The sequence below is a fragment of the Dromaius novaehollandiae genome, chromosome W (assembly GCF_036370855.1).
Source record: "Dromaius novaehollandiae isolate bDroNov1 chromosome W, bDroNov1.hap1, whole genome shotgun sequence".
NCBI classification, from domain to species: Eukaryota; Metazoa; Chordata; class Aves; order Casuariiformes; family Dromaiidae; genus Dromaius; species Dromaius novaehollandiae.
In genome coordinates, this window is record NC_088130.1 from 55,100,305 (window position 1) to 55,127,857 (window position 27,553).

The 27,553-nt window shown below is 41.5% G+C and overlaps 1 protein-coding gene across 1 annotated transcript; it reads left to right on the forward strand.

The window, feature by feature from the left end:
* Nucleotides 1-1,228: 1,228 nt before the first annotated feature.
* LOC112983586 (complement component C6) lies at nucleotides 1,229-26,570 on the forward strand. Its single transcript, XM_026100801.2, has 18 exons — nucleotides 1,229-1,555; nucleotides 2,173-2,330; nucleotides 3,134-3,290; nucleotides 5,300-5,444; nucleotides 5,980-6,121; nucleotides 7,016-7,154; nucleotides 8,903-9,103; nucleotides 10,963-11,203; nucleotides 12,756-12,878; nucleotides 13,893-14,059; nucleotides 15,016-15,241; nucleotides 17,982-18,153; nucleotides 19,351-19,462; nucleotides 19,857-19,989; nucleotides 21,008-21,199; nucleotides 21,730-21,820; nucleotides 23,249-23,490; nucleotides 25,405-26,570. The coding sequence occupies exons 2-18, from the start codon at nucleotides 2,173-2,175 to the stop codon at nucleotides 25,584-25,586; spliced, it is 2,823 nt and encodes a 940-aa protein (XP_025956586.2). The 5' UTR covers nucleotides 1,229-1,555; the 3' UTR covers nucleotides 25,587-26,570.
* The last annotated feature ends 983 nt before the right edge of the window (nucleotides 26,571-27,553 follow it).

Consider the following 27,553-nt stretch of genomic DNA (forward strand, 5'->3'; position numbering starts at 1 on the left):
CTGTGCCATAGGGCTGTCAGTAATGAACAGGAAGCACTGAGAGCTAGGACATGCTCTCTGAAAGGCAGAAGCCAGTATTTTCCATGCAACTTTACAAATCCCATCCAGCAGCAACCGTGGAGCCAGAGTGACAATTATTTTGATTTCTTATGACAAATGTATACAGTGTAATAAGGAACTGGCAGAACATGGGTTTGCTAATTGTGTCCTCAAGTTGTGTAACAACACTTCTTTGGCTAGGCTCAGAATGAAAAAGGCTGCAAGGGCAACAAGAAAATAAAGCTGTGCTTCAGGAAGCTCTGAGTTGTTTTCCTTTTCAAGGAGGGAGGTATGTGACCTTCAGTTCCAACAAACTGGGAAGTATGTTTTGAGGGCTCTGACATCTTGACACGTTCCTGTCAGTCTGCTGGAGTGAAGGGGGGTCTGATGCAGCATTGCCCTCTGGGTGGGATGCACTGGGTGGGAGAATGGTGTTTGGGGTGTTTTGGGTTCTGTATGAGACTGTGCTTATTTCTAGGGGAAATGACTTCCTCTGTGCTTTTCATTGCTGTGTCTATTTTGCGTGGGCACATTCTCACGCTTTCCATTTTAACTTTTATCCCTTCACCTCTGCCTTGGGGTGGTGTCTCCATTGCAGGGCAGAGGCACTCTGCAGCTCTCATCTACAGGCCAAATGCCACTTGAGGCTGAGCTTCCCCAGGACCACAACAGGCCCAGAGGTGATGTTAGTGAGGTGAAAAGCAAGAGCTTTAAACAACATGAAACATATTTGCGTTTTTGCTTTCTCTCAGTTCCCCACTTTCTCTCCTAAGACAGGGTACATAATAAGTATTTTACCCTGGCCTTAGCTCTGTCTCCTGTGCTGTTTCCTAGTGGTCTTTACGAACAGTAGTGAATTATGGACGTGTGCCAGCTTAATGGAGTCTCACTCTTCTGCCTTCACACTGAGAGCAGCGTGATTCTACAGCTCCACTGGGCAGTGCAAGGACACCTGCAGTAGTGCAGGTATTTTCTTCTGTCTGCTCATGTTGCACGAATGGCATATTTCCTTATTTCCAAATCTACATTTATATGGAGAGACATTCCAGCACAATTCACTAGAAAAGGTCTGTGGCTGAAGGTCTCTTCAGTGGTGCTTCTCAACGTTTCTGTCATCAGACCAGGTCTGCCTTTCATTAACGGATAACCAAATCAAACAAAACCTCCCAGACTTTTAAGAGGCAGCTGCAGACTGCACTGAGGTCACACCAGTCCGCAAAGTTGCCCTTGTAATCAACAGTCTTACAGTAAGCTGATAAGGCAGCTTTTTTTTTTGTTGGTTTCAAGGCATACAGGCATCAAGAGTAAGTGTGGTTTTTTTCTCTTTAGAAGGTCCAAATCATCTCTATTGTGCACTTAACATTTTTAAGGCTATTAATACACTTCAGACACTCATTGGTTGGAGATCTCCTGACAGATGAGAATTTCTGTCTATGTTCAATGAAGGAATTAAACTAACAGAGAATTCTATAGAATCTGTTTTCTAAGTCGGCATCGTTGGCGCCAGGAACTCCAGGTAAGGAAAAAGATCTAATACCTGTTCTCTTCTTGGTTCATTGGTAAGGTAGTTGATTTCTCTGCATTTAGTTTTACCAGTCTTTTGGTGTTGATTATACTTAAAAATCCCTCTTAGAGAAGCTTGTTCATTGATGAATTATTGTGTAAAAAGCACTCAGGTGTAATAGATTGGGCCTGGCCAGTCTTGAGTTTCTGTGGTTATTTTGGTATGTTGTTTAGAAGCAACTGGCTCATGCTTTTACTCCCATTCCTAGAAAATATATTTAGAAATGCCTTTAGAAAGATACGGGCAATAGCAAATCTTTGTCACATATTCAAAAGGCTTTATAAGCCATTTCTTAAATGGGAATAACATGCGATCATGACCAGTACTCTGGACAAATAAGTGGCAAAAACAGCCATTGTGATTTCTATGACTGGTCCTTAAAGTATCAACTAAATTGTTGATGCACCTCATGCATTATTGCCACTTTCCAGGTACATTGCTTAGTGACTTTGTATTGTGAATCAGCTTTATAGACTTTCAAAATCAAAACAGGTGTATTACTGTAACATGGGCACAACTGTGAGTGCTCCAGTTCGTGTGCTTTTGTGTTACCTGTCCATTTGCTGTAGATGAACACCTTCAGTGTAGACAAGACTATTTTAGTACACTTCATCCTGCTGGGCCTGGCGATTGAGAGCAGCCAGGGGTGCTACTGTGAACATTATCCCTGGGGATCGTGGTCCAGCTGTTCACAAACCTGCAATTATGGAACACAGACAAGGCACAGGTAGGGCCAAATTACCTCTCTATTTTTATTTTGATGTTTCTAACTGTCTTCTGAGAAAATACCGCTTTTGGGGAGGAGCGGCTGTCTCTGAAGCAATTGCTTCCGTAACACACTGAAAAAGACAAATTGCCATATCCAAGTGTTCCGTGGGTGAATAGTTTCTTTTTTTAATGGTAAGGTTTAAAAAATTTTGAGGTTACGCATTGCAGTGCCTCCAAATGAACCTGCTTCTGCCAATGCACGTAGTGAGGAGAGAACAACCTCGTCCTAAATTGCCCTTGCCAGCCGCATGCACTTGAGCAGCCAGTCCATGTGAGCAAATGGTGATGGGGTGGGGCTGGGGCTCAAAGCCCCCTTCGAGGAGGTCTGCCCAGTGCAGAGCAATGCCGTGGGAGGTGTAAGCTATGGCACAGCAAGCCCACAGAAAGCTTCTCCCTGTAGGATTAGTTTTCAATGACAGTTAAACTCAACTGAATGTTCAGCATCACGAAACTAGATGCAATGCAGTGGCATATTCTATATTGACCAGAATTCCCCTCTTTCCATCTTGGCTCTCTTTCCATAGCCATCCTTTGGGCCATTCGAAGTGAGATGGATCAAAATCAAGTTTCTTGCTCTGTAAACTTCGGATATGCTTGGATTTTTCTTTCAATCAACATTTCACAGCTTCCTGTTATTACTCTAAGGGTTTTTTGATTGGGTTCAAGTCATTATCTTTAGCCTTCACCCACAGTTAGAGGACATCTATCTACAATCTGTCTATGCTCCCTTTCTAGTGTAACTTTTTCAATTAAATTTTTTAGGCAAATAAGAATGGATGAATATTATATGCAAAACTTCTGTGACCAGCTATGCACAGAGCAGGAATCTCGTGCATGTAATCAGCAACTGTGTCCTATCAACTGTCAGCTCGGAGACTTTGGCCCTTGGTCAGAATGTGACCCATGTGTTAAAAAACAAGTAGGTTGAAAATTTCTTATATGGATGTAACAAATGATACTAAAGAGTTACCTTCATTTCAGACATTCAATTTTATGGAAATTGATCTGCAAAATGACAGTTTAAGTTAACAAGGGAAATTGGTTATAAATTATCATAACAGTAGGAGCTGGAGGGAACAAGTTAAAATAAGGAGATCAAAACAGAAAGGAGCAATTTAGTAGCGTAAAGCCATTTATGAGAACTTACTTGAAAAGTGCCACTGTCATTATTATAAATGAGTTTTCCACATAGAGGATAAATTAAACCATAGAGTTTGGATGTCTGTTTAAGTAGGAGAAAGTCGCAGGATCTTTATGACTAATCCACAGTGTTTTTATAGATCCTAAAGACAAGAAAAGTAATAGGATCAAATTATCCATTGAAAAGAGTTAATGGCAAATGCTAATCGGCACTGGATAGGAGTGCTCAGGCTACATTTTACACTGATACTCAGGATCAGTTTGAGACTGCTGTGAAGAAATCCAGAACACCGTTTCCCTACCCTTCACGGCTTACGCAAAAGTGAAGTGGATGTGCTTAATATCTGTGGAAGAAAATCCTTCTGGGATCCAGTGTCTGGGTGATGTTTTCTCCTCTTGGGCCTGTGTCTATTGACTGACAGTAGAGTTAGGAGTTAGTTGTGGGACTGATGGGAACTGATCGGCTACTTCCAGTGTGCAAGGCCTTTACCACCTGGATACCTTCTCTGGCAGAGAGGGGAGAGGTGAAAGAGCAGGTGCAAGTCGGTTTGACCTAACAAAATCAAGACCTGGTAGATATGAGATTGCAGGTTAGTGGAGTGCAGGTTGTTTATAGTGGTTACATGGCTGGTGGGTCTCAGCTTGAGCCTGATCATGAGATCATCTTCCACTGTCTGTGCAGACACAGCCTACAGCTCTCCCTCTGAAGGTCCCACACAGCTTCAGAAATCCATGCCTGACTACATGCTAGGTAGCATATCTTTAGACTTACGATAGACTTATTTGTGATTCTGCCTGTGCAGGATGAGACCAGCATGGTGTAGAAATCTGTGAAGAAGCTGTTAGAACTAGGTGTGAGATATGCTAACTGCCCTGTGGGGTCTTGTCCTACAACTGGGATGGAGAGCATGATGAGAGCAGAGCAGAGAAAGACAGCAGGAGATGGCAAATAAACTGTAAGAGCTGAAAGGGGACATTGCTCTCAACTAAACTGAATTCTTTGTAGCCTCTTGTTCAAGTACCGGGTTTTTTGCCTAGGCGTCTGTATATAAAACATTGTTCCATTCTTATTGACTTTAAATATTGATGCAGCATGTTTGTTTCAAGCAAAAAAGTGCTCTTGTAGACTGCAGTCCATTTTCCCTCAAAACTGTTGCTTGTGATCCTTATAAATACTAACAGCCATGAGAACAGAGGATGTGACTTCCAAGGCAAATGTGAAGATCACTATAAGCAAGCCCCTAATGAATGGGAGGAGATGAGCAGGTTGAAGCTTAGCACAAAGAATGTATTAACTGTGTTAAGGAGCTCAAATGGAGTACAAGGAAATGTTATCTTGAGTCCAAAAGTTCACAGATGGTCTTGTGTTGCTCCTCTGCACCCACTTTTAATAATTACCCAGCACTCACACTTAATAGTTACCCAGTTGCACTGGTTTTAGTAGAGTCCTCCTTCATTGTTTGACTCGGGGTCCATCTACAGTGAAGGAAGTCTGCAAGGAAACTGTTATGTGGGGAAAAATCTTTCTTGGAGAAGGAGAATTCAGTTGTGTGAAGACAGATTTCACTGGTAAGCCCTTGAAGTAGGGTGAAAAATATCTGAAGTGATTTGTCTTGGATTTTAGTTCCCTGCCTGCTTCACCTGGGATGAGGGCATGACAGGACCTAAGGTCAAGAATATCTGATGACTTCCTTCAGGGCTATGGCTCCAACAAATCTTCAGCAGCACAGAGGCATGTGGCTCTAAATATACATAAAGAACCCTGTTTCCATCTCTTCTTCCTCTCAGTTTCGTGTCCGGTCACTCCTTCGCCCATCACAGTTTGGGGGTCAGGCCTGTACTGAGCTGCTGGTGGATTCCCGCCCATGCTTCCCAACTAAACTCTGCAACATAGTGGAAGTTGATTGCAAGAATAAATTCCAGTGTGAAAGTGGTAATGAGAGTCTTCATTACATAGTTAATAAATTATTAGATAATCAAAAGATTAAAGATATTGTTTGTTTATTGAGGCTCAGGTGATCGGGATCTTGCATATCTCATGTACAAACTTGAGGGAAAGAGGCAAGAAGAAAGTTTACTGGACTTGAGTTTCAATCTGTCAGAGTCCAAACTTGCACTGTTTTTATTAAATTTGTAAGCCCTCTTGTGGAAATTTCTTGTTTGCTTCTATTTAAATATACCTGATTAAATACAAAATAACCTTATCCACATACCTGTTTGCTCAACCTTAAATTAAGTCATTATGGCTTCCAAGCAAGGCAAATAAGTAGAGTTGAAACAACTGTTTCCTACTAGAACAATCAAGGCAGGATTTTGCCTTGCTGTTAATTCCTTGGACAAATTCACACCTTTACTAGGGGAAGAGACTGCCTTTTTCTTTTTTTTTTTTTCTTTTTTTCTTTTTTTTTTTTTTGCATTCAGACATAATAAGCTTTTACATAAAGCTTCTTGATGCTGTTTCCTTGCAGGTCGTTGTATTGCAAAAAAACTGGAATGCAATGGAGAAAATGACTGTGGGGACAACTCAGATGAAAGAAATTGTGGGAAGAAAAAAACAGTGTGTAACAGAAAGTATGAGAGCATCCCAAGCGTGCATTTAATAGGTAGTGGGTAAGTCAGCTTTGTTTGCATTTTTCATCGATATGATGAAATTTTATCTCACTAACTTGCATAAATAAGATAATCTCCATATTAACATGTGAAAGTATTCCATTAAACTGGATAACCTCTCAAATTAGAATTAACAAGAGATAATAAGAATGCCATTAATCAAGCCAGAACTTGCCCACTCCATCTTCCAGGCTTAGGCTCCCTTCTGTACTGCTAGCTGTACTAGCTACAACAGAAAGAGCTGTCAGAGAGCACTGCTGTCTGGAGGACCTTGACTGCCCTCACAGCACCCAGTATATCACATATCAGCAATTGCTGGTTCAGTTATGCCAAAGCATTTCAGAAGCTTGGAGGATGTTCCTCTAAAGATGTCTGATTATGCATGATCTGTGAATTTTTTCACATCTTAATATCAACCACCATCTCTTCGAGACTGCTAATTTAAGCAGTTTAACACCTAAACATGGGATGCCAGCTCCAAGTGGTCTTGCATTTTTGAATGACTTCAGTGCACTCTGGAAACATCATCCATGATATGAATGGAGAGCCACTCATTTTCCCAGGCCATTTTTAGTTGTCTCTGCTTAAATAAGAATGACTGACTACAGAATCTTATGCTTACTTTGTGTGTGATTGTCTAGAGGGCAGTGATGGAAAGTAGGAAACAGGTTTGGTAATACAGCTTGGGTATGTTATTTTCTTAGGCAAATTTAGCATGAATTAGGAGTTCTTGTAGAGAAGATTTTTTCAAAGCAGTAACTTTACCTTAATGCTCATATCCTTTATTGGTTCAAACTTACAATATCCTCAGTGCTGCTATATACCACTTAAATGATCCAAGTTTATATATCTTTCTGGGATTTTTTTAAACTCTGGATGTTACTTTTCTGTTAGATTTCACATCCTGGCAGGAGAGAGTCGAGGGGAAGTTCTTGGCAACTCATTCAATGGAGGACAATGCACAACAGTGAAGCGCAATGAGACGAGGATATTATATCGTGTTCCTGCAAATTTGGAGGCTGTCAGCTTTCAGGTACTCTCAAGCACTGACTTTTAGCTGAAAACCCCTTGTCATAATCAGTCCAAGTTATGTGCACAAGTCTTAAGCAGTGATGTGCGTTTAGGACAGCACTTTTCAACCTGGTGAGGCCCCAACATGTTTCAGGTAATATGTGGAAATGGGATAAACTGAGCTGGGCTTGGTGACTCCACTCATCTCTTTCCAGTTCACGTTTACTCACTGCAAATACGCTACACAAGACAGTTGATCTGGGCTTCTCCCCTGATGCCTTGTGGCTGTGGCAGTGTCTCTGTGACCTAGTGCCAAGGTCCTGCTCCTGTCCCCAAAGTAATCCAGCTAGAGCCTCATTCACTTCCAAAGTTCATTTCAGCATCGCTGTTGTATCCTCCTAACACCAACAGCTCTCCCAGCTCTCTTCTAGTCATCCACCAGCTTGAGAAACAACTTCCTGAGCCCTCTCGGTCCCTCCTGTTTCCTGCCCCAGCCCCTCCAGTCATCGGTGAGGAGAGCAGGCAGATGCAGAGTGTGGGAGGGAGGAGGAGAAATACATGGTCTGGCAAGGAGTCTTGCAGGACAGACCAAGGATTAAAAGATCCTCACTTCTATCTTTCCCAAAAATCTGAGAATCACTGATTTAGATGGTGACTTCAGAAAATAATTTGAATGCTATGGCTAGGATGCAGCATCTGGCTGCACACACGCTGGCAGGCCCTCACTGCAGCAAATAGGGCATTGGTAGAGAAGAGACGCAGAACACAAAAAAGGCTCAGGTAACAGATGAAATCTGTGCTGTTGATTTTTGCCACCAGCGCTGCAAGCATTTTTTAGCATGAATTTAAAAGGGGCAGCTGAGCAAAGGGCACATTAATGTGTTCTCTGGAAACTGTACTTGATTTGTTTGTAACCTGTAGGTTTGGTCAATGAGATTCAAAAATTACCATGCTCAGGAATATTTAATGGAAGAAACAAACTTAAGTTTGCCCAAGTTTCTCCAAAGCTATGTGATTTAATTTCTTGATGTTAGTCTGCAGAAAAGTTTGTCTCAGATAATTCTAGGAGTTCATCTCTATCTTTTAACATACAAAGTCGTCATCTCTGGTATTTCTTCAGGGGGAATTTACCCGAGTTCAATCACTTCTGAGTTGATGCTAAATTTGTTTGGGTGCTCGTGCTGTGCCCGACAGCACCACTGAGGCTTACCAAGGATATCAGGCTGGCTTACTCCCTGTTTTTCTCTACCTGTCCCTAGTCCCTCGTGCAGTATGGGTACCCACGCTGCAAGTATGGTCTAAGACTCCAGTCTGGATCAACCTGTTCATTCCTTTAGCAGGGGAATTGGGAAGAAAGGACAGAAAATGCCATGCTCTATGGCTTGCGCAATATAGAAGCTGTGGGACTGGGACTCTTTCCTAGTGCAGCTAACAAAGGTAGTTGTGATGTAGACGGAAGGTCTTTGAAAAGTGTATTGAAAAATTACTCCTAATCTTCAGGTGGCAAAATTTTAGAAAGAATACACACTTATTCTTTTTTTTCTCTTATATAACTGCGTGTTAGTAAGTCTACTTCTCATATTCATCTCACCTATTAACCTGTTTCACAAACTCATCTTTTGTGTTAAGAATGACTTCTTAGCTTACTGCCATGTCTCAAACATTCAGGCAAGTTTCTCCCAGGAAAAATTCAAGAAGTCATTGCTTAAAAGGTTGGTCTGTTTCAGTTTATTATTTGGGCAAACACACTTTCATTTATTGAATCTCCAGGTAATAGATGAAGAGGATGATGTAGCATCGGATTTCTACAATGATTTAACTCCTCTGAGTGATAGTGATGCTAGAAGTAGTTCATCCACTCACAGCGGCAAAAGAACTTCTGGGATCCCATTTTTATTCTCAAAAAAGAAACGGACACAAGTCACATCAACTTCCTCCTTCAAGAAAGCCATTAAAGCCTCATATGAAAAGGTAATTAAATGTCACCTCCAATTTCTTCCTTTCAGTTTTCATCTGCTCATTTCAGAGAACAGAGCTCTTGGTACTGCTGATCACGTCATGAAGAAAAAAACAAAACAAAACAACCTCCCACCCCCAAGTTACCTGGTTTGTATTTTACAAAATCACTAGAATTACCCATAAAGAAGTTCCTCTCCTGATACCCCAGCATGTTCGGGCTTGTGACACGTGACATACTTCTCTGTTTTAGTATGGAAATCATAGGATTATTCCACTTACAAAAGTTTAGGTTTGACATAGATTTGAGATTTTAAATCAGATAAATCGGTCCTTTCCCAGTCCCAGTTATGGGTAAGAACATAGAGTGCTGTGGGAGGAACAGTGGCAAACACAACTCCCAAAATAAATGAAGTTCTCTCAAGAATGTGTTACAGATCTGTGTGTATTGGGAATTAAACCACATGAACTTCTTCTGATTTACTAACCAACTTTCACCTTGTGATATTGGAGTCATACAGGTGCCAAGATGTGGTTGATCACAAAGATAATTTCAGAAATAACACATCCAGAAAAAGTTTCTGAGAACAGAAAGCCTTTTTTCCCATAAGATTCTGCCCCTTTAATGCAGATGATACTGAGGAATATAAGATTCATGTATTTTTAGTTTAATGGCAGTAAAGGATCAGTTATTTAGTCTGCATTTCTGCATAGCAGAGGCCATAGGACTGACCAAAACTAAGGCCTACTGGAAACCCAGGAGCTGTAGTATGACTGGAATTCATCTTTCACAAAAGTGTCAGTCTTAATTTTAAGGATTTCTGTGACAGAGGCCTCCAAGGCTTGCTAACTTGTCCTGCTGGTTAAGTAACTTGACTTAAACAGTCCATTATTTCTGGTCTGAAGTCATCTATAGTAAACTTCCAGCCATTGAAAACCTATTTAATTTGATTCCTGTGGAGATATTTATACACAAATTAAGTTGTTCTTTTGTAGAACTGGTAAATTATTTTTGGTAGAATGGTAGCTTCTTGTTTGCTTAAACCCAAAACTACTAAGGGAAATGTTCATTTCCACGAAACTTTCATCGGGAAGCTTTCTTGGATGTGTGTTTGTTTTGAGCACAGTTGTCATGAAATCCCAGAAATGTGCTGTAAATAGCCAATGACTTAGTAATCAGGTGACCCGGGTTAAAATTTGTCCTTAGAGGGAAACTCCTATCTAGGTACATTCTTGTCTCTGAGCCCACTTGGCTTAGAAGATACAAGCAGAGTAGAGCCAGCTGTCTCAAAAATATGAGATTTTTCTAAATGTAAGAGATGTTTCCGGTTTCTGAACCTAACTACTTTGCTTTTTTTTTTCTTCACGTCCTTCCTGAAACCCTGCCTGTTAAAAGCCTGACATGTAAACTGAATGAGATCCTTTCCCCTGCAATTTTAGTTTTAGCACACTGATAAATAAGTTGTGAGACTTATGACAGTGAGCTAGTATCCAAACTCATAGGATTAGTTGTAAACAGCCTGCTGATGACTATGCTTATATGCTGAACCCTTTCCTCCTGGCTTTTGTCTTATTGCTGCTATATTTCTCATGGCAGAAATTATTTTGCTTTCTCTTTGGTGCTTATGGAGTCTTAATTTTTGTTGGAATCCTATATACTCCCACAAAGTAATGGAGTATTATCCTATACAAACTAACAGGGCTCTTGTAAACTCAAGGGCTAGTTTGTGCCAGTTTACTCATGGTTAAAGCAGTGTGATACACAGGGTTAACCAGTCCTTGCAATATGGCTCAGCTCGTACTCTCAGCCCCTCTACTTTCTGCAATTAAGTACCTATGAAAGTGCTCACTCCCTCTTTTTTTTTTATTTCCAGAATTCCAACTTTATTAGAGTCCATAAAGTTATTTCTGTTGCAAACTTCACAATGAAAGAGTCAAATCTGCAACTCTCAGATGTCTTTCTAAAAGCACTTAATCACCTGCCCCTGGAGTACAACTATGCTTTATACAGCAGAATATTTGATGACTTTGGCACTCATTATTACACCTCCGGGAGGATGGGTGGTTCCTATGACATTCTTTACCAGTACAGCTCGGAGGAGCTGAAAAACTCAGGTATGTAACCTTTAGCAAGAAGTCATGATTCACTTACCACCTTTTCCTATGGTTTTGTTAAGACAAAATCACTGTCTATTTTCAGGCCTTACACCACCCAGTAAGTTCTCCAAATTAACATTAAAAAAATCCTTTAAACTTAGACAGAGGAATTACCCACACTGCCTAAAGCTAGAGCAAGAGGAATTTTTTGTTCCAGACTGTTTTCTTTTCAAAAGTCCAAGAGTATCCTTACTTGGTCAACATTAGAGTACTGGATGATTATGGTCCTGGTGTTAAGTCCCTGTGAGATGTGTTACAGCCTTGGTGGAGGGATGGGGGAAGTGGCACAGGTGAACAAGTAGATCCAGACCTGTCGTCTGTGCCCTGCTGTCCAGGGAGGGTAGCATAGCCCTGGGATTTTGGTGTGCAGGCTGGCTGGGGCTCAGCAGAGCTGGAAGGAGCAACTGGTCAGGGCGGCAGGATGGAGCTGGGAGAGTAGGGGAAGTGCCAAGGATGGAGAGCTAACGTGCTCCAGTGGGAAATGTTCAGAGACGCTTCTTAATATCTTCAGATCAAGACCAAGTGCCACCTGGAAAAGATATTCCAGTCAAACATAGGCCACAGTAGAACTGAAGCCTGATAAGAGGTTTAAGTGGTATCTTCTGGGCTACAGTCATTAAAGCTGTTGGTATGGTTAGAAATGATTCTGAGACTAATCCCACGGCAGCCAGATTGTCAAAATGAAAAACGAATACCACAGAAGTGGAAATCTGAGGTTAAAAGCAGTGATTCTTAATGCTACCATTGTAACTCGTAAGGGTATGAGAGGGGCTGGTAAGCATGACTGTCTAATGCCGTTTGTACCTGAGGAAGTGGAAGCCTGCAGCAGTGAAGTCTCCTCTTAGACCAGCTGGTGGCACTGCTGAGGGAATGACTGTGTGACATAAAAACTGATATAAACATCTAAACATATTTTTATATACACATATATATATAGTGTGTATATATATACATACAGCATTAGTATATAAATATATTAGTATGTAAATATAAAATCTATGTATACATATACATAGATTTTTAAAAAGCTGATGTACTAAAATCTATCTTTACTGCTCTGGGAGGAGCAGCCTCTTTCCAAGCCCCTTGCTGCAAGGAATGGCAGTTTGCTATTCCCACCCCTGCTGACCTCTGCACCTTCGTGTCCCAGACAAGTGTGACTAGACTGAAGGACAAGGGCTGTTCCATGGGGTGCTGGTGGCAAGAGGGGGTGTTAGACACCACTGGAGAAATGGCATGGGAGAAATACCCACCCCAACAGGAACAGGAGGAGGAATCTGGGAGAAGCTGGACATGGGTAGAGCCAATGGGACCAGAAGATGAGGAATAAAAGGAGGGGCTGGCAGTGGGGAGTGGAGGGTGAGGAGCTTAAACTCGGTGCAGAGGTCAGAAAGAAACCAGGGTGCAGCGAGATCTGCAGTGTCTTGTGTCGATGTGGGGAGCCTGAGGGCATGGTACCATCACATAACAAGTTTATAGTGATTCAGCTGTTGCTTTGTGGTATTTCTAGGTCTGACAGTGGATGAATCAACAGAGTGTGTCCGAACAGAAACCACTAAGCGTGTCTTTTTCAGGAAGAGAAAGAAAGTCAGTACCAGATGCACTACAAACAGAATGACTGTGAAACACGAAGGTGACCGTGACGAGAATGAGGCCCACGCTCTGTCATTTACTATGAGGGATTCCCTCAGCTAGGTGCCCAGGGTAAAATCCTAGTTCTGCTGTAGGAAAGGTGCAGCTCCCCCCAATTTCAGGGGAGCCAGTATTTCTCTCTGAAGCAAGTGTCAGAAACATCTTATCACTTGCAAAAGAAATACGATCTGGGAGTGCTTTTTCTCTGCTCTGGAGTGCCATCGTTAGAGGATTGAGTGTCTGAGGGAGATCCCACAGTCTGAGGGGATCCGCAGTGGTGCTGTGTCTTCCTGGCAGTCATGGATCTGACAAACGCCTCCCTTGGCCTCGGCTCTGGGGCAGCCCATGGTTAAAGTGGGAAGTGGGTGCAGTCTGCAGCACCCAACAGTGACAGAGTCCGCATCCTCGCTGAGGACAGCTCGGGGCTAGTGAGAGTCTGGCAGCGATAACACGGCCCTGCCCTTCTCCTCCCTTCTTCATGGGCCAAGCAGAAACCCAGGTGCAGCAAGAACGCTGCTCAGGAGCTGCAGTAGCTGCAGGAGGGTAATTTTCTCCAAGAATGGCAGGAGTCATGTATTCTGCATCAAAAAAACAGGGATTTGATCACCTGTGCTATATGTTTCACCCTCATTTTATGATCAGTTCCAGTCACTCAGATGTTTAATGTAGGGACTAAAGCTCCTGTCTTGCAGAGCATCCTTCTTCTAGTGGAGCCTGTTGTATGCCTTGCATCTTCCATAAGTCTGTTGTGTAGATCTGAATATCTCTGAGGCTATTATGCACTTTTCTTTGGAAGACTGTGACAGACTGCTAAATATAACAGCGGGGATTTTTTTTTTTTTTTGGTTTAGGCTTCATTCTTCAGAGGCTACTTTCATAAAATTAAGCTTAATATATTCTTTTAAATTCTCTCTCTGTCTCTCTCTCTCTCTTTTTTTAATAATAATTCTGTTGTTATATTCACTGTCTGTGGAGGCCTTTATCTGTTTGACAATTCTTCAATGAAATCTTTCAGGTTCCATTCTGCAATCAGCTGAACGATCGGTGTCTTTGGTAAAAGGTGGAAGGTCAGAATATGCTGCAGCTCTTGCCTGGGAGAAAAAGGGGGCTTTTCCAGAACACACTGTCTTCACAAACTGGCTGGAATCAACAAAGGACAATCCTGTGGTGGTTGACTTCGAGGTAAGAGAAGAGCAAAAAATATTGAGCTAGTAGAGCACTCGACAATTAGCTGTTCTCTAGAGAGCTCTTTGGATGTTTTCCGTCTTTTAAATCAGGATCGTGCTGAATGTGACAATATGAATTACAAATATGCAAGCACAATATAAAACAACATGCAAAATATTTATTAGAACTACATTTTATGTGTCTCAGCTTATAAAGCCACACCAGGTTTGCATCAAGAGGGAGGGATATGAGTGAAATACTATGGCAGCAATTCAACTGGAGCTCAGGTATGGGCAGGGGCTAGTTACTTCGCAGAAAAGCATTGCACAGTAAACAAGAACATGTTTTTTTTCCTGAGCACTCTCCCTCATCAGGCCTACTTTACAAGGTTTGGTACATAACTAAACTGAAATGAAATGGCAGTCCCATAGCATTACTCCCCTGTTTATTTAATGCAGCACGTGCCGGTGCTGATGTGAGTGCCCTGAACTGCCCGGCCCCTGGCTGGCACTGCAGCGGCTCAGCAACCGCAGCAGAGAGCTCAGGGAAAACTGCAAAACCTGCCCAAAAGCAGTGTGCTGTGATCTCCCTCCCCTTGTAGCTGCTGACGCATTGAAGGCAGTGTGGGGGTGTCTTCACGCACGCAGTGACTGGGTATAAGCATCCCCTGCACGGTGTCCTGGATTTTTAGATGTAATATCCCCTCGGCGAGTTTTGCCACTGGCTTCCTGAGCCCTAAGCAGAGCAAATAGAAATAATATAAATGGGATAATCTAGATATACAGAGGTGTCAGGTGCCTTTCAAGCATATATAACTTTCTATATGGCAATATTCCTGACTCATTTATGATATAGCTTGATGTGTATGTGCTGGTGCCTTTAAAATTGACCTAACAACTGTTGTCTCACAGATATCCCCAGCAGGACACTGCTACGTCCCAGTAATTCTTTACTGGGTGGTTATCTTTCAGGTGTCACCCATCGTGGATCTGGTGAAGAACGTGCCGTGCGCAGCGACCAGGCGTCGCAACCTCAGGAGAGCCCTTAGAGAGTACGCGGGCAGGTTCGACCCCTGCCAGTGTGCCCCGTGCCCCAACAACGGCAGGCCCGTGCTTTCCGGGACGGAGTGCCTCTGCCTGTGCCAGGCCGGCACCTACGGGAACAACTGCGAGATGCAAACGCCGGATTACAAATCAGGTATTTGGGGTAACGCTGTCACGACGCAGATATGGTTCTTCTGATGTTGAATGTGTAGTGGGCTGTGGTCACAAATTCCGATGCCGTGGAAAAGCTGATAAGTGTTGCTTCTCTGGATCATTTGACGATTAAATTCTCTATGTTTTTCTCTAGAACAGAAGTCTGAAATTTGATTAAAAAGGAAAACAGAGTGATTATGACCCTATACTAGTGTTTCCTGTAATTAACTAATACCTGACCCTTTCTCCACAATGTTATTTCCAAATCATAAGTTTCCAATATGTATCAAAAAATATTATTCTCAATGTAGTGGTGCTTAGTCCTGCATTTTGAACTGTTGTGTTTCAACCCATTTCTATTACATCAGGTCTCTGTTTCATTAGATATTTAATGGTGGTATCCCAATTTTCCAAACTCTGAGTCACTGGAAGACTTTGATACCAAGCTCTTATTTCTGGAGCTGCGACTTTTTCTGAAAATGTTAAATAAAGGGTTAGTCCTAAAACACAGCCCATCACTGCCCCTTTTGGGCCACTCTGTTCATACACCTTTCACGGTGCTCATTCTGCAAGCAGGATATGCGCAGCTCAGAAGCTGTTATTTATAGGATAACACACACAGTAGATAACTGGGATTTAGCCAGATACTAGGATAAGCATTAGTGTGTGCATTTTCCCTCTAAGTCTTTGGAAGTCTTTGCTGGCCAGGCAGCATCAGCCAGGTGGGAAGGGCTGGCCCCCAACCAGCTTGGGGGGTGCAGGCAGAGTGGGTCACAACCCTACGGAGCTCTAGGAGTAGCGATAGTCTTGGTTTAATATAGTGAAAAGGATTTATCTGCTTTGGACTTGGGCAATATAACACTCTCTCATTTTTCATATATATTACCAGGTGAATTTATCCACTTTTTTCTTAATCCCTGCGATGCTGATTAATAACCCACCCACATCCCAATAAATCCCTTTCAGCACAGTCAGTTTTAATCTTTCCTTTAATGAACACCTTCCTCATTATATTATTTTTACTAATCCTAATCTTCTTTCACATAACAAAACTAGTTTTACTGCACTATGTTTAAACTACAACTCTTCTAACTTAAAAACAAGTAACTGAGGTAAGACATGATGAAGCTGTCTAAAATGATGACTTGCGCATAGGGACTTATTTTTCAGCATCTTGCAATGTAAGAATACAAAGCTGGAAGGTGGCAAGTCCAAAACAAAGGAGGAGACATGGTTTTCAGCAGGAAGTGTTGTTACGTTGTGGGATTCCTTGCTACAGAATATTGTGCGCATTAAAGGTGTGTGTGGTCTCAAAGGCCAAATGGACATGTCAACAGAGAAGTCTAACAAGGGCTATTAAAAGCAAGGTCACTACTTTGGGTCCAGGAAGTCCCTGGCCCCAGTGTCTTGCAGTTTTGTAAGGCTCTCTAGGGAAGCATTGCAGCATGCCCTATCTGTTCTTATAATCCTCCCTAGGTATCCTGATGGTCACCCTCAATGTCCGAACAGATATACTCTTCATCTAACTTAATATGGCATTTTTATGTTCTTATCATGCTTCTCCAAAACACTCATGATATGTTATATCGATGTCATATCTTTTACTGCATACCCCCCTAGCAATTTTGTTGATCAAAGATATGCCTGGCCTACCCTTAGTAAACACATGGCACTTCTTATACAAAGGTGATGGTCAGAAAGCATAAGGATAAAGGCAGAATTAAAAAGAAATCAAACTGAATAGTCTTGACTTGTAAAATAAATTATAAGACATGGTAAAAAATTCCTTAGCCAGAAAAGATAGAAAGAAATCAATGAGGATGAAGCTGAGATCGAAGATAACTGAGTTCAAAATGGAAAGAAACCCATGTCTTGGTTTTTCACTATGGACTATTATGGCAAGACAAAATGGCTAATGGATATAAAAACTGTCGATTACGAGGTGGAAGGAAAACTCAGTTTAGTATGTCTTAAAGAGAGGGGACATGTAATGAGTGTTCTGAAGAATTTAAAGAACACTTGCATACAATTGCAACTGCAGTTTTTTAACGAAATTAAAAATTTCAGCAGCACTACCATACATATGGAAAACAGCAGATCAGAAGGGGAAGGAAGTGAAAACGTTTCAGGCAAATAAAGGCCACATTATCTGACTGATAAAGAAATATTTCAAAAGAAACAACTGAAGATATAAAAATGAATAGATGAATGCAAAAAGTGTATTGCGTGCAGAGAAGAAATATTGTGCAAGTTAAAAATTCTTATATAATGATTCATGGTAACATAGACAAAATACTTCAGGGGTAAGAAAGACAGTGGTGTTTTAGTTTAGTTTGCATGGGAAGTAGATTTGGGTTTTAGACTTACTGTTAGAGACCAAAATTTAATTTGATAGTGCAGTGTTTTATGAGTTATCAAAAATGGCTGACAGCATCATGAAAACTGAGAACATCTATTCCTGCAATAGAAGTAGAAAATAGACTGCTTCTGGGTTTGAATGTGACTTGCAGCTGAAATCGGAAAGGAAGGTATATTCAGGCTCTCCTAAAGCAGTTTGAATTTGGCTGACCATCTCTTTGGAAAACTGCACACTCTGGATACAATCTACTCCCTTAACAGTTACAATTGTAAATCCTCTGCAAACTGTTATTAATTTCCCACCATTCCTCTTGTATATGGATCAAGAGAAATACAATGAATGGTGCAGATTTATTAAAAGATGAGTTTTTTATTTCTTTCAGTTGCTGTAGATGGCCGCTGGGGTTGCTGGTCTGAATGGAGTTCATGTGATGCTTCCTTCAAGAGAAAAAGGACCCGAAAGTGTAATAATCCTGCCCCAGTGAATGGAGGGAAGCCCTGTGAGGGTGAACAGGAAGAGGAGGAGGACTGTTATGTGTCTGTATTCATGGACAGGTATGAAAATAGTAGATGTAAAGATCTCCATGGTTGTGGGGTAGAATTAAAGAGCCCTCCAGAGAGGCTTGGTGACTATCAAGGAGAAATAGCAGAGCCAACTCTCCTGTCTGAACTTCTGTTGTGGCGGATGAGAGAAGGAAATTTCTGAAAATCTTTGCAATTTAGTTTGCGTTTGGGTTTATTTGTTGTTTATTCCTAGAAAATACATAATGAATTCTCTTCTGACATATGTCTACATAGGTTTTACTCTACTTTGCATAGCTTCTTGTCTGAAGCCTTAGAAAACTCACCCACTTCATGGGATTTTACAATTCCCTTTTTTTGAGCTACAGGATTTAATATCATGTCCTCTTCTCTTTGACATTTGGGTTTGAATTCAAAGCCTCAGAGAGAATTCCACTGAAACGACTCAGCTTTTCATGTTCGTACTTTGGATAGATGTGATGTATGAATGTCTTACGGTTCCAGCTTGAAATCATAACTCCAACCCAAAACTGGGCTCAGTTTTTTGCGTCTTCAAGAGCACATCTTTGTACAGGTTCAGTTTTTCTGTCAGAGCTCAGAGCAAAATCTGGTGAGGCAGAATTTTCATCATCTCTGCTATAATGACTCAAATAGATTCATTTTGGGAGTGTCTGAAAAACAATGGACTCTGTGTCTCCTGTCATTCTTCTTTCTTGATTAGATGCCACAGGCTGTACAGCTCCACATTCACAGAAATCGGCCTTCTTTAACCATTGCCTGACAGCAAGAGTAGGGTTTTGACTATGCTCCCTAAAACCCAACCAAATCGTGTGGACCCTCAGTACCTGTCAAAGTACTTAGACACTGTCACCCCTTAGACAGTCCCTCCATCTGCAGTTCTTCTTCACCTCTTTTTTTTCCTAACTTGATAAGAAAATTCTTCATAAGTTATGTCAATAAAAATTGTGGCTCTGTATCCATCACTTTACTAGCTTTCTTAACAATCTCCCTCCTATCAACACTTGCTACTTTCGACCTTTTCCATCATCCCTTATTTAATAGAATTAAGGGTGTTTTTTTGTTTTGGTTTTGGGTGTTTTTAGCTACTTTTTGGAGTGGGTAAAAAATTCTCATCATTACTGTGTGAAGCTTCTGAACTTCTACCATTGTCTAAGTTTGGTGACACCACTATTTAATATACATCCTTAACAGAAAATTCTTACTTTTCAGAGGGGCTCCTTGTATAAATGATGATGAAGCAAGGAGAGAGGGTGAGATCTTGATTGGTGAACCTAAGTCTGGATGCTTCAGGCCAGACCCACCAGAAAATGGCTTTATCAGGGTGAGCATGAAAAATGGGTGAGTGACATGGAAGGAAAGAGTGTGGGAGAGTTGCAGAGATGGAAACTTTTACAACCTCTTTGCTAGGTATACAGAAATAGGTCACATTCACAAATATTTGCTTCTTCTGATTTCACCTGAATATTGGAAGTATAACACCACTTGCAAAAGAGTGCTTTCATCTGTAAAGTGGAAATGTTTTTCTAGATAATTAGAAACCCATGTTTCATGTTAGTCTTCAGTAATAATGGATCTCTGAATCTAAGATAATGTTGTATTAAATTTTTCACTTGGTTAATAGAAATTTTATTTTTTCACTACCTTCATTCATTTTCTTTTTTAAAACCATTCTGAATGTGATTTACAATTACCACAGATTTAATTTTTTTCTGTAGAATGAGAAGAACGAGTATGCTGTGGGAGAGGAAGCTGAAATTGCCTGCATGACTGGTCATGTCCTCAGTGGCTATCAGTTCCTTAGGTGTCTGCCAGATCAAACCTGGACACAGCAACACATTGAATGTGAACGTAAGAAACAGAAGAGTAGTTTGGCTCAATGACAAAATGAAAGAGGAATAAAAATAACAAAATAGAACAAAATATAGGCTTTAATAAAAGAATCTGTAGTGGTACCTGAAAAGACACTATTTTAAGAGGGCATCTCATGCATTCACATTAGAGATGACAAAAACCTACTGAGTGACCAGATTTTTCTTCTTTCAGTTCAGTTTCCTCTTTCAGGAATGTAGCTATTACATATTCTGTAAGGATATTGCAACGCTCAGCGCTTTAGAAAACTCTGAGATGGATTTCACCAGGTCCTTCTCCAGTTTAGTTTTCAGTATCTTCAACAGAAGGATTCATCTTTTGTTTCCAGACTTATCTATATCATCTTTAAGTTGATGATAGTTACCCTGAAGAAAGCATTCTGGGAGGAACTTGACTCCCACTTTTTATATTAAATGGAAGATGCATCTCTAACCCCTCCAGATTGCTCTCAAAATCTACACAATAGATTAATACCCTGATATAGTTATAGTCCAAATCAAAATTAAGGAGCAGAACTGACCTGGGTTACCAACAGGAAAGACTCCAATAGTTTGCTAGAACTCAGTGTAGTTTAATTAACTTGAAATTCATGATAAAATGAATATTTTCTTGAACATGTTTATGAGCTTTCTATTGCCATTCACTTTGTCTTGTTAATAGCTTCATTTACAAAAACAACTTAAAAATATGCTGTGAATGCCAGTCTTATTATTTTTAACATATTGTAAAATTAAATTAGTCATACTAGCATACATTAGAAACAAGTAATTATTTAGTTATTGATAGAAAAATATTTTACAGAATGTATTGACATGACAGTGCATTGAAAATTTCTAGACTTAATTACGATAAATATTTATTGGTTTTAAATGTCAGTCAGAAGTGTTCAGCATTATTGTGACTATATGGCTCTTCAGCTGCAGCATTACGACTTGCTGTAAATGTTCCTGCACCATGAAAACAACAAGAATCTTATTTTTTTTCTTCTTTATTGCAGCTTCAGTATGCCTCAGGCCACCAACCTCTTACAGTGTCATGATTTCCCCATTTAAACAACAGTACAATATTGGTGAAACTATCAAGTTAAGCTGCCAAGCTGGGTCTGTAGTCACTGGTCAAACAAAGTATACTTGTGGGAAAGACCTGTCCTGGATACCATCTATTTCGAGATCTATTACATGTGAAAAAGGTTAGTATTCCTGCAGGTGTAGTATTGTTTCTCTGCTGCTGGGATCCACAACACAGTCATGCTGTGTTTACTTTAGCTAGGTAGGACTGGGAGGCAGATGACTGATTTTTAAGACATAGAGCAACTGATCATTAATTTTGGTTTTACTTTATGCCTACCACAGTGCCATATAAATTCAGCCACAAACTTCTGCATTAAGTTCATAATTTTGGGGCAAGCTGTACTGTACAATATGCTGACTATGAAGTTGTGAAATAGATTTTTTTTTTTTAAGAGCTGTATTAACAAGGCTTTATGAAAGCAAAGTAGGAGAATGCATACGGTTGAAACTTCAGCTTGTACAGGCTTTTCCAGTGACTTCTGTAGAGACTGATACATCCTTGTGGAATCCCAGCCATGGGGCTTTTGAAGACAGAAAACTGGGATAAATTGAAATGAATCCATTTTAGGTTTTAGTTTTACAGCAGAAGACTAAGGTAATTATGTTCCATTTGTTACTCATTCCAGCAACTCTGACTTTTTTGTTTCAGATGAGCAAACTAAGATTAGAGGTATTTGCAATCCAGGACAAAAACAGGTTGGATCTCAGTGTGTTTGTATGTCTCCAGAAGAAGACTGTGGGTAAGTTAAGTACTTTCACTAGAAAAAAGAAAAGTCATAGTTTCTCTGGTGGTAGATTGTTAGTCCATTGTGAACACAAAACAGGAAGAGTAACAGAAGTGACAAAAACTTCAGGATTATTGGCGTATGTTCAGATACTAGCCAGCTATGCTATTATATCAAAATTACAGCCCCATTTATAGCCTATGAATGATGAAAAATGACATTAACCAAACAGCACATCACATCTCTCTAATCTACATCTCCATCTGCTGCTGGAGATGCCTACTCTTCCTTTTCCCCCCTTTTTCCTCCAGTTTCTCAGTTTTCTCTGTCACCACTTCTGCTCTACTCCATGTGTTTGAAACTACCCTTTTTCAGGTGAATATGCTGCAGAAAATACATGTGTATGTTTCAGTCTCCAGAGCAAATAAAAGTACACAAGACTTGGACGTACCGTCTCTTCATGGAACATGACCTGGCCTTTGAGCCTTCCAGCAAATAGTGTTCCTCTGTTCCTGGAGGATTTTTAGTAAATAGCTGGCAAGGGTGGAGGTGTCGTGCAAGTCAGAGTGCTGTCCTGGTGCTTGGGATGGGAAAGATGAACACAGACCAAATACTGGCTGGACTGTTGTAGAGCTGAGAGCAATGCACATCCCACCACAGGGCTCTCGTGTGACCACGAACAGTCCCTTGGCATAGGCTTCATCTCGCTCATGTCAGCCCCCGATTAACCAGGTATCTATGCTCCCACAAGACCCCTTGAGTAGAGAGAGAATATGTTCAGAGGGTGACAGACCTTGTCACAAATACATAGGTTGAATCCTATGTTAACTAGAGGGGTTTTGATAACTAAGGATATAAACTTCACCCTTAGAAGCCTAACCTAGGTGAACTGGTATTGCTCACTCTCTCTGCAAAATGATCAAGCTCCACAGTGTGATACTGTCTGGAAATGCCTGCACACGCAGAGAACGAATCCACTTGGGAACCAGGAGTAATACAGAAAGGAACTCTCAGCAGCATAGCCGTGTCTGCCTGCCATTGGTCCCAAACTAGTTATGCCTCAGAGGCAAACTTACATTCATGGCAACAGTGCGGCATTAACTCAGCTAAACCACCCCCAGGGCCTGTGCTAGTTTACTATGCTTTCTGGAGGTAACAGCATGCATGGAGCTCTCCTTCCATTTTGTTTTGTAGGCATGCCCTTCACTTCTCATCTGCTGGATGGGAATAAAACTTCCTTATCTCACAGGGACCATGCTGAGCTGTCAGAGGCTTCCCAAGGTCCAGATGCTTCAGTAGCTGAGACCATCTCAGTTCTTAGGATATATATCCAGTCTGGCCATGGTTTTGCTGTTGCTCTTCATCCTACACCAGCAGAGTGTTTAGAAACATGGACTTGTTCCATGGTCTGCTAAAATAATTTTCCTTTTTTTCCTGGGGCAGCCACTACTCAGAAGACATCTGTGTGCTACACGTTGCTTCAGAACAGACCATGACGAAGCCCAGCTGTGAGTACTTAGCTGAAAATTGCCTCCAAGAGCAGTCATTTCATTTCTTGCATGCTGGCCCTTGCCGTAGTGATGCCAACCAAGACTGGGCTATTGAAAGGGCAAAGCTCTCTACAAACAGCCTGAAGAAAGTGCCGTGTGGCTACGACACCTGCTATGACTGGGAAGATTGTGCAGGTATGACTTCTGAATGCTGTGATTTATCCAGGGTTTAGGCACTGAAAATAAAACATGCTGGCTGCGTCATTGCTCTAAGAATGGGATTTACAGACATTGTGGTCTGTATCCTCTGAGCAATTTGTGTTGAGAAGAGCATGGAAGTGTGGTCAGTCCTTTGTCCCTCCTACCGTGTGTTGCACTCGCATATGTGCCTTCTGCCTTAGGCAGAAGTGGCATAGAGCTGCCACTCATTAGTAGTCAAGGCACAAAAGGAACTTGAAGATTAAGGGAACTTGTGATTTTAGGAGAATTAATATTTAAATCTTCAACCACAGAAACCTACTCCACAATGTTATGTCCCATTTCTTGTGAGGATACTATAGCCACTAGTTTTGTACTCCAGCAGTTAATCTGGCCTACACCCTCAATAGCATATAATTAAATTATGAAATTAAATCATGGTACTACTTAAAAAGCAAGACAGGGGCCATCAAGCTTAATGGGATTTTAATGGTAAATTTTGCAAATACCCATATGTGAAAACTGTGTTCATTAAGAGTTTTAATGAACTAAGCTGTTTGGTGAAATCCCTAAGAGGATTATATTATAAACACTGTTGTGCAACTTGGCTATTTACTGTGTAAATGGCTGATAAGAGCAGTGGGTTTTCCTGTAAATGTATGAGGTGCTGGCTCCCGTCACATGCTTGCCAGGAAAGGGCTGAGTGGCAGCCGTACTCAATCCTCTACTTGCTTTCAGAGACAAATACGATCCTTATCATACTTGTCTATTTGTGACAAATAAAAAGGCACTCGTGATGTGCAGCCATTGTAAAACTTGATTTTGCAGATTCAGGATGATTTGTGCAGTGTAGGGTTTGAAGTAGATGCCTGTAAAGCTATCACATGAGGTATTGCTCCTGCGTGGGGCTGAAGAAGAGGGCAGGACGAAGTCTGCACCTCAGGCAATGCAGTATGCAGGAGCCTTGGGAAGGTGATTATAGTTTAGAAAGGCCTTGGGCTTATTTACTCCAGAGCCCTAAAGCAGCCTAGGTGCGTTCCCACTGCGGAAGTGGCTTGAAGTTGGATCCCATGCCGGCTGTTTGGTGTTCTTCTCTGAAAGGCTTACAAGAGTGCTGTTCAGCAAGCCAAAAGGAGAGCGCAAGCAAGAGTTAAATAAGATTTCATTGTGGTACTCAGGAGGTTTGAATTGAACTTTCCTCCTCACCTTCACAAAAGTCCTTTTTCCCACAAGCATAAACATTTAGCAAATGGAGGTTTTGGTATTCCTGAGAATGAGTGGTTGATATTAACACAGGGGCAGAATAAGCTGCTTTCACATGGTACTGCAGTAAAGCTGATGGAAAAACACACTTTTCATGTGTTTTAAGAAAGGGAAGGCAGAAACTCAGTTTGCTGCCTAGGAAATTTCTGGGAAGGAATCTAAAAAGTCAGAATCTGATTAGACCAGAAATGGGTAATGAAATAACAGGCAGTATTGAGCTTTACCAAGGCCAGCAGCAGGTAGCTTAGCATTCACAAAAGGAGGTTTAATGAAATAGAACCTGATACAGTACTAACCTTAAGACTCCATTTCACAGCAACATTGTGTGTAAGGATAATTGGGAACAAAAAGTCAAGTTAGTAACTTTTTGTTTAGAGTAAAGGTCGGGGAAAGCCAGTGGATGAAAATAGTTAGAAATTTCATTTCTGCTCTTGTATGGGCCAGTGCTGCAAAAACGGATATTTAAAGCTTCTTTTGTCTCTATTTCTAATACCCAGAGACCTCTGCGTGCACGCTAGGCTCTCTTAACTAATGTATCATGAACCTGCAACGGCATTTTTCCCTGTTGATTTTGAAATGTTGTCAAATTATAAAATGCATGTGTTTATTCATGGCGTTTGCAGCTAAAACTCCAACACGTTCTTTCAGAGACGCAGACCCGGTGCTCCTGCCTGCTGCCTTACCAGTGCCCCAAAGAAGACAGCCAGCTTCACTGCATCCAAATGGGGTCGACCGGGAGGAGGAGGACAGTCAGCCATTGCACGCTAGCAGCCATGAAGTGTGCTGGTGTGAAAATGGAGGTGCTGAGTCCAGGGAGCTGCCTGGGGTAACCCAGCAGCTCGTGTGGCTGCCACTCTGATCTCCCCACTGTGCACGGGCTGACTGACCCTGAGGAAAACTCAGTGAAAGCACAAATGGATCAAAAACAAAGGATGGGGAAAAAAACCCGAGCTAACTTACCGGATTTCTGGGAGGAGGGTGGGAATGGGCTTCTTTTTTTGTCTGAAAATGAGCTGGTGGGTGGGGTTTGGGGATTGCTCCCACTGCCAGCAACTCTGTGCACGTGCAGAGGGAGGAGGGGGGAGAGGAAGGGGAGCTCTGCCTCTGGTTTCCCCAGATGCTGGATGAAACTTTTTCTTTCCTCAGTCATTTGCTGCTCCGTCCCTTCACTTCTGACTGCTCTGCACCCTTTTCGCCTCTCTGGCTGTGCTCCCAGTGTAGCAGCCAGGTAGAAAGATTTGGCACGTGGTCATGAAGGCAGCTAGCTGCATGGGCACTCGCGGTACAAACTCAGGGAGCGGTACGCAGTACTGCCAACTGCAAATACATCGTCATCATGAGGGAGGCCTTCAAAACCATGAGACTTTTAATCAGAGTAACTGAAGGGGGGAACTGTTTGCGTTCTGGGTTTGTTTGACAGTTTTGAGTCGTAGGCGCAGGATTTACAAAACTTGAGGATTAGAAACTTGCCTCCCAAGAAGGCGAAGAAATCTAAAGGTCACTTTCTTATGCTACGAGTCAACAGGACAATGACGATTAGGGGAAAAAAAAATCATGACAGCTGTCTGTCTGTGAATAACCTGTGCTATGTATAACCATCACACCTGGCCAGGGGCTGAGCAGAGTCATTTGGGAGCAGGCTGTGGGGCTGGAGGTGGAATGGTAATTTCACCTCCAAGGAGGTATCAGACCCCTACATTTGGGGTGTTGCTGAGCTCCCCAAATCGGGAACAGCTAGTCTTGACTGGGTGGAGCTTAAGGAAAAAAAAGCGATGAATTCTCCTGCTGAACAGACCAAAGCATTGTGTTTTCCTGCTTAAAATGTATAGTAAAAATGATTGAAATAAACAACTGAGTAGTTTGCCCTTGTAAGTCTCTGCTACTTTCCTCCAACTGAAGATTCGTATTAATAGGCTGGTGATTGTCTGGGGGAGGGTTGCAGATTTGATTATCCCCAGCTTCTGTTTTTTAATACCCTTATTCCTTCTTGCTGGTCACATTTCCAAGGGGAATAATCATTCAGAATGGTTGTGTATGCCTTCTGTGACCTCAGCAAGTGGTTAAGATTTCGTGTTCCTGACCTTCCAACCTTAATACTAGCTTTTCATTATGGGACTCTGAATCTGGTGTTACTGTCTAGCAATTTTTGTTGTGATGTGAGGATTTTTTTTTCTCCCACACTTTTCACCATGACATATTGCCAGATGAAGTTATTTTGTAATAAGTAAAAGGCAGCTGAGAATTCACTTGCTGCCCCTGTTTCTCTAGTGCCTCTTTTCTCAGAGAGGTTGTGTGCTTTATGAGCATTCACGTTAAGACTTGCGCTGTTGTCTTTTCCTGATGGGGGGGTAACTCCTGAAGTCTCCATTTTTACAGTTGAGCATTAAGGTGCAGAGGGAATACATCATCTGCCGCTCACTAACAAGGATGATCGTGGTTCACCAGTAAACTGAATCCAGATGAAATCTTCCACTTGCTGAAATTAGTGGATGTTTTACTGTTGGTTTCAGTAGAGTCAGGACCATACTTGCAATGATTTAGAATTTGTTGCTGTGCTTGTATCACAGGGGTCTCCAAACATTGCCTCAAAGAGTTTGACTTTTTAATGTTTCTTCCCACATATATATTTTTTTCTTGAATGAGCTCTCCTCTTCTACTGTGATAATTTCTATTAGGTAATGATAGTTTTCCTGTTCATCGGTGGCAGGAAATGCCTGCTTGCCTTTACCATTGTAAGCTCCAAGTAATGTCTGGTTTGATGGATCATTGCCTAAGGTCATAAATTATAATTGGAGGA

Coding starts and splice junctions, on each gene's coding strand:
- LOC112983586 (XM_026100801.2), top strand. CDS start 2,173: ATGAACACCTTCAGTGTAGACAAGACTATTTTAGTACACTTCATCCTG. Junction 2,331..3,133: donor GGAACACAGACAAGGCACAG/GTAGGGCCAAAT, acceptor TAAATTTTTTAG/GCAAATAAGAATGGATGAAT. Junction 19,463..19,856: donor CAGAAAATGGCTTTATCAGG/GTGAGCATGAAA, acceptor TTTTTTCTGTAG/AATGAGAAGAACGAGTATGC.